Source organism: Aethalodelphis obliquidens, unplaced genomic scaffold (genome assembly GCF_003676395.1).
Source record: "Aethalodelphis obliquidens isolate GAN/ISIS:26980383/991018 unplaced genomic scaffold, ASM367639v1 scaffold15, whole genome shotgun sequence".
NCBI classification, from domain to species: domain Eukaryota; kingdom Metazoa; phylum Chordata; class Mammalia; order Artiodactyla; family Delphinidae; genus Aethalodelphis; species Aethalodelphis obliquidens.
In genome coordinates, this window is record NW_020837959.1 from 32,277,112 (window position 1) to 32,294,156 (window position 17,045).

Genomic DNA, 17,045 nt, shown 5'->3' on the forward strand with positions numbered 1-17,045 from the left:
TGAACAGAAAGTTGTTACACCAGATGAAGTGCTGTGGCTCGTAAAACACAGTGATCTGAAGTAACTGATAGATGTTTGAGAGTGTGTTTGTGTGTGCGCGTGTGGATTCAGCTTGGTTCAGCTAGGTGCAATTTTCTGCAATCAACTGGTATTTTTTTTTTTAACATCTTTATTGAAGTATAATTGCTTTACAATGGTGTGTTAGTTTCTGCTTTATAACAAAGTGAATCAGCCATACATATACATATATCCCCATATCTCATCCCTCTTGCATCTCCCTCCCACCCTCCCTACCCCACCCCTCTAGGTGGTCACAGAGCACTGAGCTGATCTCTCTGTGCTCTGCAGCTACTTCCCACTATCTATTTTACATTTGGTAGTGTATATATGTCACTGCTACTCTCTCACTTCATCCCAGTTTACCCTTCCCCCTCCCTGTGTCCTCAAGTCCATTCTCTACATCTGCATCTTTATTCCGTCCTGCCCCTAGGTTCTTGATAACTATTTTTTCTTTTTTAGATTGCATATATATGTGTTAGCATACGGTGTTTGTTTTTCTTTCTGACTTACTTCACTCTGTATGACAGACTCTAGGTACAACCACCTCACTACAAATAACTCAATTTCGTTTCCTTTTATGGCTGAGTAATATTCCATTGTATATATGTGCCACATCTTCTTTATCCATTCATCTGTCGATGGACACTTAGGTTGCTTCCATGTCCTGGCTATTGTAAATAGAGCTGCAGTGAACATTGTGGTACATGACTCTTTTTGAATTATGGTTTTCTCAAGGTACATGCCCAGTAGTGGGATTGCTGGGTCATATGGTAGTTCTATGTTTAGTTTTTTGAGGAACCTCCATACTGTTCTCCATAGTGGCTGTATCAATTTACATTCCCACCAACAGTGCAAGAGAGTTCCCTTTTCTCCACACCCTCTCCAGCATTTATTGTTTCTAGATTTTTTGATGATGGCCATTCTGACCGGTGTGAGGTGATACCTCATTGTAGTCTTGATTTGCATTTCTCTAATAATTACTGGTGTTGAGCATTCTTTCATGTGTTCATTGGCAATCTGTACATCTTCTTTGGAGAAATGTCTTTTTAGGTCTTCTGCCCATGTTTGGATTGCATAGTTTGTTTTTTTGATATTGAGCTGCTTGAGCTGCTTGTAAATTTTGGAGATTAATCCTTTGTAACTTGCTTCATTTGCAAATATTTTCTCTCATTCTGAGGGTTGTCTTTTCGTCTTGTTTATGGTTTCCTTTGCTGTGCAAAAGCTTTTAAATTTAATTAGGTCCCATATGTTTATTTTTGTTTTTATTTCCATTTCTCTAGGAGGTGGGTCAAAAAGGATCTTGCTGTGATTTATGTCATAGAGTGTTCTGCTTATGTTTTCTTCTAAGACTTTGATAGTGTCTGGCCTTACATTTAGGTCTTTAATCCATTTTGAGCTTATTTTTGTGTATGGTGTTAGGGAGTGTTCTAATTTCATTCTTTTACATGTAGCTGTCCAGTTTTTCCAACATCACTTATTGTAGAGGCTATCTTTTCTCCATAGTATATTCTTGCCTCCTAAATCAAAAATAAGGTGACCACGGGCTTCCCTGGTGGCGCAGTGGTTGAGAGTCTGTCTGCCGATGCAGGGGACACGGGTTCGTGCCCCAGTCCAGGAAGATCCCACATGCCCCGGAGCAGCTAGGCCCGTGAGCCATGACCGCTGAGCCTGCGCGTCCGGAGCCTCTGCTCCGCAACGGGAGAGGCCCGTGTACCACAAAAAAAATAAAAATAAAAAAAATAAGGTGACCACATGTGCATGGGTTTATCTCTGGGCTTTCTATCCAGTTCCACTGATCTATATTTCTGGTTTTGTTCCAGTACCATACTATCTTGATTACTGTAGCTTTGTAGTATAGTCTGAAGTCAGGGAGCCTGATTCCTCCAGCTCCGTTTTTCATTCTCAAGATTGCTTTGGCTTTTGGTGGTCTTTTGTGTTTCTATACAAATTGTGAAATTTTTTGTTCTAGTTCTGTGAAAAATGCCATTGGTAGTTTTATAGGGATTGCATTGAATCTGTAGATTGCTTTGGGTAGTATAGTCACTTTCACAATGTTGACTCTTCCAATGCAAGAACATGGTGTATCTCTCCATCTATTTGTATCATCTTTAATTTCTTTCATCAGTGTGTTATAGTTTTCTGCATACAGGTCTTTGTCTCCTTAGGTAGGTTTATTCCTAGGTATTTTATTCTTTTTGTTGCAGTGGTAAAAGGGAGTGTTTCCTTAAATTCTCTTTCAGATTTTTCATCATTAGTGTATAGGAATGCAAGAGATTTCTGTGCATTAATTTTGTATCCTGCTACTTTACCAAATTCATTGATTAGCTCTAGTAGTTTTCTGGTAGCATCTTTAGGATTCTCTATGTATAATATCATGTCATCTGCCAACAGTGAATCCTTGCATTCCTGGGGTAAACCCCACTTGATCATGGTGTATGATCCTTTTAATATGTTGTTGGATTCTGTTTGCTAGTGTTTTGTTGAGGATTTTGCATCTATGTTCACCAGTGATATTGGCCTGTAGTTTTCTTTCTTTGTGACATCTTTGTCTGATTTTGGTATCAGGGTGATGGTGGCTTCATAGAATGAGTTTGGGAGTGTTCCTCCCTCTGCTATATTTTGGAAGAGTTTGAGAAGGATAGGTGTTAGCTCTTCTCTAAATGTTTGATAGAGTTTGCCTGTGAAGCCATCTGGTCCTGGGTTTTGTTTGTTGGAAGGTTTTTAATCACAGTCTCAATTTCAGTGCTTGTGATTGGTCTGTTTGTGTTTTCTATTTCCTGGTCAGTCTTGGAAGGTTGTGCTTTTCTAAGAATTTGTCCATTTCTTCCAGGTTGTGTACTTTATTGGCATATAGTTACTTGTTGTAATCTCTCATGATCCTTTGTATTTCTGCAGTGTCAGTTGTTGCTTCTTCTTTTTCATTTCTAATTCTATTGATTTGAGTCTTCTCCCTGTTTTTCTTGATGAGTCTGGCTAATGGTTTATCAATTTTGTTTATCTTCTCAAAGAACCAGCTTTTAGTTTTATTGATCTTTGCTACTGTTTCCTTCATTTCTTTTTCATTTATTTCTGATCTGATCTTTATGATTTCTTTCCTTCTGCTAACTTTGGGTTGTTTTTGTTCTTTTCCTCTAATTCCTTTAGGTGTAAGGTTAGGTTTTTTATTTGTGATTTTTCTTGTTTCTTGAGGTAGGATTGTATTGCTATAAACTTCTGTCTTAGGGTTGCTTTTGCTCATCCCATAGGTTTTGGGTTGTCGTGTTTTCATTGTCATTTGTTGCTAGGTATTTTTGATTTCCTCTTTGATTTCTTCAGTGATCTCTTGGTTATTTAGTAGCATATTGTTTAGCCTCCATGTGTTTGTAGTTTTGACAGATTTTTTTCCTGTAATTGATATCTAGTCTCATAGTGTTGTTGTCGGAAAAGATACTTGATACGATTTCAATTTTCTTACGTTTACCAAAGCTTGAGTTGTGACCCAAGATATGGTCTATCCTGGAGAATGATCCATGAACATTTCAGAAGAAAGTGTATTTTGTTGTTTTTGGATGGAATGTCCTATAAATATCAATTAAGTCCATCTTGTTTAATGTATCATTTAAAGCTTTTGTTTCCTTATTTATTTTCATTTTGGAAGATCTGTCCACTGGTGAAAGTGGGGTGTTAAAGTCACCTACTATGGTTGTGTTACTGTCGATTTCCTCTTTTATGGCTGTTATCATTTGCCTCATGTATTGAGGTGCTCCTATGTTGTCACCTGGTATTTTTTAATATATCAATTGCATTGGAACACATTTGTGTTTTCAAAACAAACATTATAGGAGAATTGACTGAACTTAGCAAGGGCATCTAACCCCGATTTGGGATGTCAAGGCTTCCTGATAGAAGTAGTGTCTAAGCTGAGCTAGGAGGGATGTTAACAAAGCAAATTGCTTTGAAACAGAGACATTTTAGCTACTTTATGTAAGGGAGTTAACCATGTATTAACATTAACTAGGGGAAGAGCATTTCATGCAGAAGGAACAGTAAGTTCAAAGTCTCTGAGGTTAGAATAAGTTGGCAAGATCAAGAAATAGCTAAAAGTGTGGCTGGATGGAGTGAGCAAGGGAGAAAATGTTAGGGATGAAGTCAGAAATGTAGGTAGAGACCAGATCATTTAGGGTGTAGTGAGTCATGGAAAAAAAACTGGATTTTAGCCCATGAGTGCTAGACAGCTGTTGAGCAGGAGAGTAGTAATATCCATTTTGGCTGCTCTAAGGAGAATAGATTAGAAGCAAGGTCCTCCAGTTAGGAGGATATTTTAGTACCCCTGGGAGACAAGACAGAAAATTGGATCACGGTAGCAGCAGTTAAGGTGGTGAGAAGTAGATCAGATATTGGGTATATTTTGTTGATACAAATATTTTGTTGATTTTAGGACTTGGTGATAGATTGGGGCTATGAGGAAATAATCAGTTAATTAATGTATTTTAATAGACCATATCATTAATTTATTTAATGGATCATAGTATTTAATAGGTCCATATTTTTTAAAAATAGGTTATATTAGTTTATATGATGGTGAGGATGTTATAGTAGAGAGGGGGGAAATTTGATTCCAGAGAGAGAAAGTAATTATAGGACAAAGTTGTTGAATAGAGGACAGGAGGTGCTCACATAGGTGAGCAGATTCAGTGGTAGGGAGGTGAAGTAGGTCTCGAGTGACTGCTTCTGATTCTCAGTGTGGAGATTGAGGTCCTTCATCTGAGAGTGAGGAAGGAAGACAAGGAACTTGGAGAGTTAAGCAGGAAAAAAGAAGGTGTAAAGTGATCTCCTCAGAAGGTAGGGAATTTAGGAAATGAAGAAAACTAAAGGAGCCAAGCAGTCAGGATTGTGGATGTTGAGGTCTTAGAGAATCCTGGAAGGTGTTGTGGTGGATCTACAGTAGACGCCAGCCTACCTCTATCTAACATCCTTAGCTGTTTAAAATAATCCAAATAAAAATAGCTTTTCTTGTGCTTTCAGGAACCACAGTCTTTTCATGCAGTTGAGGCTTTCCATTACCCTTTATATACCTACCCGCTCACTTGATCACCTAACTACACACCTTCATTCCAGGAGGCCTGGGTAGGGGTAGGGGGGGTACACAGAGTTTCTTAGTGTTCTGCATCTGTAGCTGACACCTAAATATAATGAAATGGAAATGTTTGTGTATTTCTAAGAATAGAAAGCTTTTTTTTCTTACTGTGCTATGTTCATTCAAATTCATACAGTGGTATATACCATAATGTGATGGTTGTTTTAAAAAATACCTGATGGTGTTAATAGTTGTATATGGAGCATACAAAAGACTCACTACTAACTATATCTCTTGGTTTGTTTATTTCACAGAATGAAATAGATAGTGGAAAAATAATATTTTCAGAGCATCTTCCATTAAGTAAGCTACAACAAGGCATAAAATCTGGTGCATACCTTCAAGGGACATTTAGAGCTAGCAGGGAAAATTACTTAGAAGCTACAGTATGGGTTCATGGTGACACTGAAGACAATAAAGAGGCAAGTGTGTACATAAATTCCTTTTACACTAAAATGTTTTCTGTTTTTTTTTTCACAAGTGTTTAACATTTTTGTACAAGAAGTTAAGTTTGCTTTATCCTCCCAATTTATCAGCTTGAAGAAAGTTATGTGAAAGGTCGTAGATACTAGTAGAATTAATCACTTTTTCAAAAAACTGCTTATTGAGGAAAAGAACTATTAACCCACTTTTAAGAGAATAAAAATCTAATCAATAAAAAACCCCACTATGGTACCTTTATTTTCTGTATTATGATCTATTGTGGGAAATACTATTTACATAATGTATAATTGCTCTGGAGAGCTTCACACACTTTAAAGCAAATAGCAGTTGTTTTGGGGTGCTCACTATTGGGCAGGTACTCATCTCATTGCTTTGAATGCTGCATTTCATATATTTTCAACTCTGCCTGTAAGAGTAGGTACTCTCTTTTTTGTTTTACCAATCAGGACCCTGAGATTTAGAGAGATTAAGAAATTGTGTTACTAATGTAAGAGTTATGGTAGAGCCATGAACACAACCCATATTTTCTGACCATGTTTTTTCTATTTGCTATTGAGAAATTAAGAGGGCAGAGTAAAGGGCCCCACTATAAAGGAAGAAAATATATAAAGGAGGGGAAATAGAAACATAGAGACATCAGAATATATCTAAACTTCTGTAGGCAACCTTCCCATTATTATATTGCCTTTGAAAATATCTGGGCACGTGTCATTTGCTGTTTCACACAGATAATCTTACAAGGACTTAAAAATTTAAACCGAGCTATTCATGAAGATATTGTGGCTGTGGAGCTTCTTCCGAAGAATCAGTGGGTAGCACCATCTTCTGTGGTTTTACTTGACGAAGGTCAAAATGAAGATGATATGGAGAAAGAAGAGGAGAGAGAATGCATTGTATGAAACCAAGAAAGTTTTATTTTTTTGTCTGAATAAGCTTTGAATAAGTTGTTAATGTATTGTCTTTGGAAAAAATTAAACAAGTTTCATTGCTTTCAGATTTATTTTATTAATATTTATTTTATTCGCTAGGTATAATGAATAAAATTATAGTTCTGTCAGTTTAATAATATATGTCATACACATAGTTGATTTCTTTTCCTCTAAGTAGTCTGCTTTTAAATTAATGTCTTCTTTTGCTCAAATAAAACAAAGGTTTAAATACAAAAAGACTTGAGTATGAAACTTGAATTCTGACATTCAGGTGTACGGTCTGGCTGAATTAGTGAGGTTTAAGTAAATAAAAATTTAAAATTTTCTGAAATGCCTTTATGTAATGTTAAAGTTCCCTCAGCATAAGAGATGTACTTCTGGGCCCTTACAAATAGGTCTGTTTAATAATTCCTTCTCTATTACCATATTTATTATGAAGAGAGTGCTTTCAGGTGTTTCTTTTGACCTAAAGTCTACCTGATATGACCTATTTATTTTCCCATTTTAGAATTACAACAATAATACAATTAGTTGGAATTCACACAACATTAGTAGTAGTTCTCTTTATATGAATTATATTCACTACTCTGGAGTCTTACTATAACATTATCTTTGCAGAGTCCAGGCCATAAGAGAGTGTTAGAGGTGAAATACCATAAGGTTCTTCTGCTGTTTCTAATAAAAACTATTATTTGTTTGGGTTTATATTTTGGATAAGGACGAACCTTTAAAGATACGTCTCTTTTTTAATGAATTAATGAATGCCACTCAGCTAATTATTGAAAACTAGTACTAAAATCCTAGTCTTTTAATTACCAGACCTGTGCATGTGTGTGTGTGTGTGCACGCACATGTATGCAAGTCAGTAAATCTTCATATTAAAACTGCAGAGTCCAGTTCTGACATATTTATTCAGTTACTTTTGTTTTTTTGTAGTGCTTTACTATGGAACTGTTTTTGTAGTTTTGTTTGGCATGCTCTTGCCTAGAATTTTGAAGCATCAAAATTCCTTAGTTTTATGTCATAATTTACTGCCTGAGAAAGTACCTGTGTTCTAATTTTGAAGGGAAATTGTCTCATTATCCTTACAGGAAAGATAACTGAAGATTTTTACTTTTATTTTTACATCTCAGCTTAAGACTGCTGTAAGTGAAAAAATGTTAAAGCCTACAGGTAGAGTTGTTGGAATAATAAGAAGGAACTGGAGACCATATTGTGGCATGCTTTCCAAGTCTGATATTAAAGAGGTGAGTAAAGAGCATGTTGCTATGTAATAGAAAATGAAATACATTGAATAGAACTTACAGCCCTCACTCACCTTGCCCCCATCCCCAGCCTTTTTTGTATGTGTAAAATCTTTTTTCCTAATTTTCTCTAGTCAAGAAGACATCTCTTTACTCCTGCTGATAAGAGAATCCCTAGAATTCGGATAGAAACCAGAAAGGCGTCTACATTAGAAGGGCAGAGAATTATTGTTGCTATTGATGGTTGGCCCAGAAATTCCAGATATCCAAATGTAAGCTTGAATTAATCATTTTATTTTAGAATATTTAATTAAAACTTTGGGAATAAAGTTGCTTCTTTTACTGAAAATAGAATCTGCTTTTGTATAAAATACATACTGAGATCTAGAAGTATTTCACAGTTACCTGGTAAGTGTACGTCCAAGCTGAAAATTAATTTTAGGAAATTCCAATGTGAATCATTTGGTGACTTTTACTCAGACTTCCTAACAAATAACTTTTGGTGACAGCTACTACAAAAACAGCATTTGAGACCTAAGTAGATTGCAAATAAACAAATTTGGAAGATAGGATATTTGAAGCACATTTTAAACTTGAAAAATAATAGAAAATAAACAGACACCTTTTTATATGAGAACCAGGCCCTTGGGAAGTCTCCCCCATAAATCACTTGAGAAGTCTTTGTCATTTTTAGCTTTAATTTACCTAGTTGTCATTTTTAAGAAGTGTGGAGAACATTTAGAAATACTAAAGTGATATGTAAATGTTCAGGGATTTAATGTGATAGTAAAATATAAATTGCCAAACAAAAAGCTGTAAAATACACCTTTCTAATAATATCTTTTGGTTTTAGGGGCACTTCGTAAAAAATTTAGGTGAAGTCGGAGACAAAGAGACTGAAACGGAAGTTTTGTTACTTGAGCATGATGTTCCCCATCAGCCTTTCTCACAGGCTGTTCTTAGCCTTCTACCAAAGATGCCCTGGAGCATCACTGAGAAGGTATGTTGAAAAGAATTCTTAGTGAATCACTGTATCTGAGCTACTAATTTTGTTTGATTTCTGTATGTGTTTTTTTAAAATATGTAGAAACCGTAGTTCCCTCCTCCCCTGCATTTAGTTTGGTACAGAACTCTTAGGTATCATGGAAATCATTTGCTTTACTGAAAGACAGACTTTTCTAGGGGACAGACATTAGCTTATGTCAAATTTTCCTAAGATGAAGAGTTCACAAGTTATAAATCATGATGTGCAGTTATAATTAAGAAATAAAGCTGTTTTTTTTTAATTTATAGATATTGTTGATTGCATAAGAGCTTGTGTTACATCTGTACCACCAAAATAGTTTTTTCTTTCTTAATAATGTGGCATCTTCTAGGACATGAAAAACAGAGAAGACCTGAGACATCTGTGTGTTTGTAGTGTGGACCCCCCAGGATGTACTGATATAGATGATGCTCTCCATTGTAGAGAACTTGAAAATGGAAATTTGGAGGTATTCATAATTATAATGACGTTCTATCCAAATATAGTTCTGGTCTTGAGTTAATTTTCTTTTGACCTATTGTAGAATTTGTTTGTGAGTTATTTATGTCAAGTAGAGTCAGTTGTAGCTGCAGAGACTAATGGGCATGTAAAAAATTGAAATGGTAACTGTGACTAAGGTCCTTTTTCCTTTTGGCCGTATTTCTTCTCATTAGAACTCCATTAGTACATTTACCCAATTAAGCATGTTGACATCCTTTTTATCTTTTTAAGGTTGGTGTTCATATTGCTGATGTTAGCTATTTTATTAGACCAGGAAATGCATTGGATCAAGAATCAGCTAGAAGGGGAACAACTGTGTATCTTTGTGAAAAGGTAAATATGTTAAGTTTAGAGTGGAATTTTGATACATCATTTCCATCATCTGTTTTATTCTTAATAATAAAACCATCTGAGGTATTTCCTGAGAAGAGGACAGCCTCAGTATATAGTGAAATATGAAATACTACTTTGTTAATTGTGCAGTTTGTCAAAATCATGGGCACTTTTGGATTCTTGAACAGTCTGGAATAGTACATGAATTAGCTAAAAGACATACATAGAATAAGATGGCCTTAAATCAGTGAAAATATTGCAATGTGTTTTGTTATTGAGTGACCCAAATAACAAGTAGACGTAGTTGATATAAATTGTTGTGTAGCATTTAACTTATTATTGGTGGGTAATTAATATATTTTCTGTTTCTTATATATAGTTAAGTCGAGTCTGTTCTGTCACAATTTACCATTTATTCTTCATTAAGTATGCTCCCATAAACTTACAGAGAAAAATTGTGAAAGTAGAAGGGAAAGTTAAGCTTAGTCTGTGGTAAATTCATTGTCAAAGTTCTTCTGTGTAGCTTTTTTCCATAAAATTTTAGTGTTTCTCTTTTTTTAGAATGTTGAAAACACCATGTAGTTTGTGTGAAGTATTGGAGGAAGGTCCAGTCGTAGAGCTATTAGGGCCTGTGTCTGTTATCTGGTACAAACGTATTGTACAGACCAGAGATTTCAAAGTTTCAGAGCACAGCTAGGTGGGTAGTGTAGAGAACTTAAACTTAGACCGACTGACATGAAATCCAGTTTTCTTTCATTGCTTCCCTCTTGTAAAAATTGTGTGTAACTACTTTTCTAGAAATAGACTTTTTATTTCACATTTTCTCACTTCTTTTCACAAAGGCCTTTTTTTTCCCCTTGTAAGTTCAATGCTATTGATATTTGAGAGTAGAACCTCAAAAAACATGTGGAGACAGCTCGGTAATCCACAACTCTATTTTATTTGTTCCAGAGGATTGACATGGTTCCAGAGTTGCTTAGCTCTAACTTATGTTCCCTAAGATCTAACGTTGACAGGTACTTATCACATTTCTTCATAAAAACATAGTATTTACTTCTATAACTGATTCCCATTAACAAATACCATCTATTTTTCCTCATAGGTTGGCATTTTCATGTATTTGGGAAATGAATCACAATGCAGAAATCTTAAAAACAAGGTTTACCAAAAGTGTCATTAATTCAAAGGTTGGTTTCATGGTTACTACTTCATGTTTAACATCTTTGGTGCTTTTAACAATGTTCTAGATTGTTTTGAAAAAGTTAGGCTTATTAATAATAAGAAGAAGTTTTTCCCCAGTGTTGCAGCAAACTCTAGTTGTTTTCAGTTACTTGCTTAATTTTTGCTGTTATTTAGAAATGAGTTTATTCCTGTATTCAGAAACTTACCAAGCCTATATACTTGAGGAGACCAAGTAGGTTTCTTTCAGCCCTAACTCAGGAACTCCAGTGTTTGAAGTTGTCCCAGTTTATAACTGGTTAGTATTTTAAAAGATGGCATGTACACCGTCTCCTTGTTCCTCACACTTTCTCACTGAAATAATGTGATAAATCATGGTTGAATTCCAGTAGGACTAGCCTGAGCTCGATGTTCACACAGAACGGAGCCAGATTATGTTTCTCATTCTTCTCCTTTTTTTAATACTTTTCCCCAGATTCCCTTGTGTTCTCATTTTGCCCTGAATCTACCTCTGATGTTTGCCAAACCACTTTTCTTCCAATGATCTGTTTTCCAAGTTTGCCGGCTTTTTCTCTCCCTTTGACATCATTCTTTTCTAATCAGCTAGTGATTGGAAAGAAAGCAATGTTAAACTGACAGATAGTAATGTGGGAATGATTTAAATTTTCCTAGATTAGTATTTTTAAATAGGATGAGTTTATAATTCTCCTAGACTTGGTCAGTGTAACAAAATTATATGAAAAAAAAATTAGTAAGCATATAACAGAAAACATTTTTAGATGGGGAACTCTTATCCCCTAATAGATAAGTTGGTCCTCCCAAGAATCTGACCTGGTCTGCATCACCTAACTCTCTTGTACTATTCCTGATTTTTACTCAAAAAGCTGCTTAGAAAAAAAAAAGCTAAAAAATGGTGTTTTACATAAGGAGGGAAATAGGAACAGAGGTACTATTTGTATTGTAATTGGAAATTAATGTTTTCTACTATGATTTTTCCGATTCTTAGGTTAAATACCTAATTTTGGGTATTTAGTAGATTTCCTATAAAACACAATGTCTAGACTATTACAATTTTATTAATTATTTGCTGTGAGTAAGGCAGTATTGGTTCTCCGGAAAGGATTTCACTTTATAGTCATTATCAGAGAATCTAACCTTCCTTTTATTTTATTTTAACATTACCTAAGTATTTATACATTAACTGAACTATGAGTAAATAGTTTAAACTATTTACTAACCATTCTACCATTTTATTTTGTTTTAACATAAGTTCGCTTATGTTGTGTAATGCATCAGATAAGAGTAAATGAACCAGAAATCATAGGTGTGGAGTATAAATATTATAGATAGGAATCTCTTCTTTTGTTATTGATTTTAGGTTTTCTGAAATCATGGATTTTATATAGTGGAAATATGAGAACATAGTAAGCCAGTTTTTATAAGCATTGTATTAACATATGGTTTCTTTTTTAGGCTTCCCTTACATATGCTGAAGCTCAGATGAGAATTGATTCAGCAACCATGAATGATAGTATTACTACTAGTCTCCGTGGACTAAATAAACTAGCTAAAATTTTGAAAAAAGGAAGAATTGAAAATGGGTACATTTCAAAAATAGTTATTAAGATTTGTCTTAATTCACCTATCCTGGCATTAAGCTAACTTGTGAACTCTTTAAAGTGTTTTATCATGGACAGTGATGAATTATTTAATAGGCTGAATAGGGGCTCTTAAGTAGAAACATTCCGTTTCTTCTAGATACCTTTTTAAATATTAGCAGCTTGATTCTGGACTTGATTCTGGTTTGTTCAAGAGTTCTGTTGTGTCAAAGATCTTGATATGTTTGAGTTAAAGATCTTGAAGAAATTCTAGGAAGGCAAGATTGTCTTAAGACTGTTCTATTTGGATCATTCCTGATTTTAATTAGAAATGAGTTTCAAGATTGAACATTGGTTTTCAGATATTAAAATAAATATAGATGAAGTCCTTCTTGCACTTAGAGTTGGAAGAGATTTTAGAGGTTGTTTAATCCAACACCTTCATTTTTTTTTTTTTTTTAGTTTTTTTTTTTTTTTAATTTTTATTTATGTATTTATTTATTATTTTTGGCTGTGTTGGGTCTTTGTTTCTGTGCGAGGGCTTTCTCTAGTTGCGGCGAGTGGGGGCCACTCTTCATCGCGGTGCACAGGCCTCTCACTGTCGCGGCCTCTCTCGTTGCGGAGCACAGGCTCCAGACGCGCAGGCTCAGTAGTTGTGGCTCACGGGTCTAGTTGCTCCGCGGCATGTGGGATCTTCCCAGACCAGGGCTCGAACCCGTGTCCCCTGCATTGGCAGGCAGATTCTCAACCACTGTGCCACCAGGGAAGCCCCCAACATCTTCATTTTTTAAATGATTAAGAGTCACCTAGAAGCAGTCTTACCAAAGATCTGATTGCTAGCGGCAGGTTTACAACTTTTAGCTGTTATATCATGGCATTTGCCAAACTGCAGAGGAGTTTTAAGGAGTATCCAAGTACCCAAACTTGTTGAAATAGTTAGAAGAAATTTGATTCTTGAAAAACATCAACTGTCAGAGTAAAGCAGGTTCTTGAGCCTTTCATATGTTGGTCTCTGGGTTCCTGTGCCCATCTAGGGTAGGGTCACAAGTAGTTACTAAAAGTGTTTTTGTTGGGGAGTGCAAACTCTAGATCTGTGCTGTTTTCATAAGATGTGCCTATTTAAATTAAAATTCATTAAAATTAAAATAAAAAATTCAGTTCCTGAGTCACACTAGCTATATTTCAAGTCCTCAGTAGCCACATTTGGCTAGTGGCTACCATGTTGGACAAGGTGGATTGAGAACATTTCCATCCCTGCAGAAAGTTCCATTGGACAGTGTTGTTCTAGGCATTTATGCTGAGCCAACCCTATCTCTACTCACACTTCAGTTTTCTGGGAATTTTCTCCTGAAACTTGGAACTATATAAGGATAATTTGGATGTAGTAAAACCCAATGAAATTATTGCTCAAGTTTGTCCTTAAGATGTAAATAAGAGGAGTATAGTTAGATTTCTTTTGTAATACAAAACAACACATTTTTCATCAAATATTCGTTTATTGAAGGTTTTCAGTATGCCAGGCATCAGAAGAAAGTTTGTTGTAAAAGCAAAGTGAATAAAACAAATTGAAACTGTATTTATTTTGGCAGTTTTAAAGTAAGAGATGTAAATTTGCATCTGTAACAGCTTCCGCTAATTAGGACAGGAAAGATATTTCGCTAACTTGAACACTGTACTTCTAGTTTTGTAAGTATTGATAGATAGTCATCTACTGGTAAAACATATCATCGAGTCTTCTCAGTCTTAGGATGAATAGAGAAAGGAATCAGTAAAAAAAAATTGGTGTCTTTCACCTTCTTAAAGGATGTGTTGTGTCTTAAATTATATTTATCATATGTCTATGTTAAAGAATAAATGTCACGTTTTAAATGTTCTGTGAAGAAAAAGTGATCAAAATGTGATTAGTATACCTTGCTCTTTAGGTCAAGATGTATAGATTAACACAGATTAATTGTGGTTTAGAACCTTATTGTAAATTATGCATGGAAAGAAAGGAATATTTGTCGGGATTCCCTCTCTAGTATTTCTTCTGTAGTTCTTCTAATAAAGGTGAAGAGTCAAGGGAAAAAAGGACTTGGAATCCCACTTAACTTGCCCCAAATCATCTTTTTCCCTTTTTTGTGATTGTCCAAAGTTACCCAGCCTCATTAAAATTCTTAGTTTTAGGTTGATTTGGAGCTGACCTGATGAAAATAGCATCAAGGTGTGTAGAAACATTATACTTGCCTTGCCTTGTGGGAATTTACTTTTCAAAGGAGAACTTGCCAAATCATTAAATGAACTGTGCATGTAAAGCACTTAGCCTAGTGCACTCTCTGACCCACAGCACTCAGATATTAATAGCCATTAGTGTTTGTGACATTAGTTGTAGTTTGTCTCCTCTCCTTGGTTGAGTGTATGTGGAAGATACTTTCGAACTGGGGATCTTCTGATGTTACTGATCTACCCATGGCAGCTTCCCTTTTGCCTCTCTCCACCATCCCTCACCCTAATACATTGTTTCCTATAGTAAATAAAATACTATTGATTATCTTCTTTATTTATAAAACTGATTACAAACTCTTGTAGCTAAGTAAAAACTCAGTTTCGGTACAGAAGTCATTCAAATCCTGAGAAACACAAGGACTCATTTTGTTGTGTTGCTACTGTCCTCCCTTTTTAAATGCATTTTAGAGCTGTAAAATATTAGGCTATCCGTGAAAATGGGACATAAAACTTAGCAGATGGTCATAAAGCTTTCATAAGAAAAACTGTTATGCACTTGCTCTAATCATTTTCTGTTTTAAAAGAATCATTTCCAGAATTATATCTGTTACTGCTCACATGACTGATTCACCTCTTTATCTTATTTAGGGCTTTGACTCTTTCTTCTCCAGAAGTTCGATTCCACATGGACAGTGAAACTCATGATCCTATAGATCTGCAGACCAAGGAACTCAGGTATGCAATTTTTTTGATGGGTAGTAGATAAGATTTTGATTTTAAGGTAATATCTAGTATATATATTAATAAAACATATTTGTACCCCAAATATCTATTTTTAGTAGGGTTATGATTTCTACAGAGTTTTTTTTACTTATGAAATATAGAGAAAAATAAATGATTTCACTTTCTAGTCTTTTTTATATAAAACCTATGTATCTTATTTATAAGATAAATATTATAAAAGGAAAACTGCCAGTTTGGTTTGTCTTAATGTGTGGTATATTAGAACTTGACTAGTAATAGCTATGGTAAGTAAAGGAAGATTACCCTCATTAATTTCTTATGTATTTAATAGAGAATATACTGTGATAGGGTAGAATAGTGGCCAAACACTGGGCTTTGAAGCCAGACTGCCTAGATTTGGATCCCACTTCTGCCAGTGACTCCGGTCAAGTTATTTGACCTCTCTATGACTCGATTTATTTGTCAGTAAAATAGGATTGGTAATGGTACCTACCTCATAGGGTGTTGCGAAGAATAGTCAGAGGTTAGGTATTGTTGTTACAGTTTTATTGATTTGGGCTAAGATTTAGGGAGCAAGGTTGTTTTGGATTAAATTAGAGTTAGGCCTCTTTTCCATGCCTGTTATGTAAGGTGATCTGAAATTAATCATGCATTTACACTTTTCTAGTAGATGACCAAGGATTAAAAATGGGAATATTCTCAAGTTTGTTAGTTAGGACCAGTGTGTGCGTTATAGCATTAGAGCTAAAATTTAAAAATACCTTTGGGTGAATTTCTGTGCAAATAAGTCTAATGTTAATAGGAACAGTGAACCCAATACCAAGGGCTTTTTTGAGGAAGATCTTGAATCTAGTTTTGCCAAAGCAGAACATCACCCATTTCTTCTTACCAAGAAGAAAAACCACATTTCTAAGAGATTGTCCCATAGTTTTAAAGGTACAATTAGAGGTCTTCCTAATATTAAAAAAAAAAAATTAATATATTTTAGGAATCTTGTCAAGAAGTTATAAGATGTTGTTAAAAATGGAAACATGAATGACAGATTAATAATGCATGTTCAGTAACTTGGGAGAAAGAAAGCACTATTAAACAACACAGATCATTTACTAAACTAAATTTTAAGTGGACATAGGCTATGTAGAATGAAAAACAATATCACATTGGTTAAGAGCTTTGAAGTCAGATTATATGGGCTCAGATCCTGTTTCTACTGATAATTCTAATCTTGAGCAAGAGAATAATGTTACACATCTTTAGTTTTCTCACCTGCAAAACAGGACTAATATCTGTATCCATATATATGTATACATATGTGTGTATATGTATTGTATATGTGTATGTATACACACACACATATTGCAATGTATATAGCACTTATAGCACAATGCCTGGGCCATAATACGCACCCAAAATAGCTATTTTAAATATCTCTTCGTTTTGGGGTGAAAGTTTATTAGTGAAAGTTTTCATTTTTTTAAAGCCAAAATTGATATGACCTAAATAGCTTTTAATTCTTAGAAAACTTTATTTCTGTGGACTTACAATTGAATAAAAATCTCTTTGTACTCAGTATAAAGAGGTGAAAATGCTTATGATTTAGATTTTATATATTACTAGAGTTACTAAAGCTTCTGGTTTTTTTTTTTTTTTTTTTTTTTTTTTTTTTTT

General features: G+C 34.8%; 1 protein-coding gene across 4 annotated transcripts in view; it reads left to right on the forward strand.

Annotated features, from left to right (window-relative positions):
* The window catches only part of DIS3 (DIS3 exosome endoribonuclease and 3'-5' exoribonuclease), a 28,187-nt gene that overhangs the window by 6,052 nt on the left and 5,090 nt on the right, over positions 1 to 17,045 (forward strand). For 3 of the 4 annotated variants that reach the window (XM_027116083.1, XM_027116081.1, XM_027116084.1), the window contains 11 exons: positions 5,431 to 5,598; positions 6,349 to 6,513; positions 7,683 to 7,796; positions 7,928 to 8,065; positions 8,647 to 8,793; positions 9,170 to 9,286; positions 9,550 to 9,651; positions 10,603 to 10,667; positions 10,754 to 10,838; positions 12,304 to 12,431; positions 15,282 to 15,368. In XM_027116083.1, coding sequence (XP_026971884.1) covers positions 5,431 to 5,598; positions 6,349 to 6,513; positions 7,683 to 7,796; positions 7,928 to 8,065; positions 8,647 to 8,793; positions 9,170 to 9,286; positions 9,550 to 9,651; positions 10,603 to 10,667; positions 10,754 to 10,838; positions 12,304 to 12,431; positions 15,282 to 15,368 — 1,316 coding nt within the window. The remainder of the gene's footprint in view (positions 1 to 5,430; positions 5,599 to 6,348; positions 6,514 to 7,682; positions 7,797 to 7,927; positions 8,066 to 8,646; positions 8,794 to 9,169; positions 9,287 to 9,549; positions 9,652 to 10,602; positions 10,668 to 10,753; positions 10,839 to 12,303; positions 12,432 to 15,281; positions 15,369 to 17,045) is intronic. The other variant, XM_027116082.1, reaches the window with a different exon arrangement.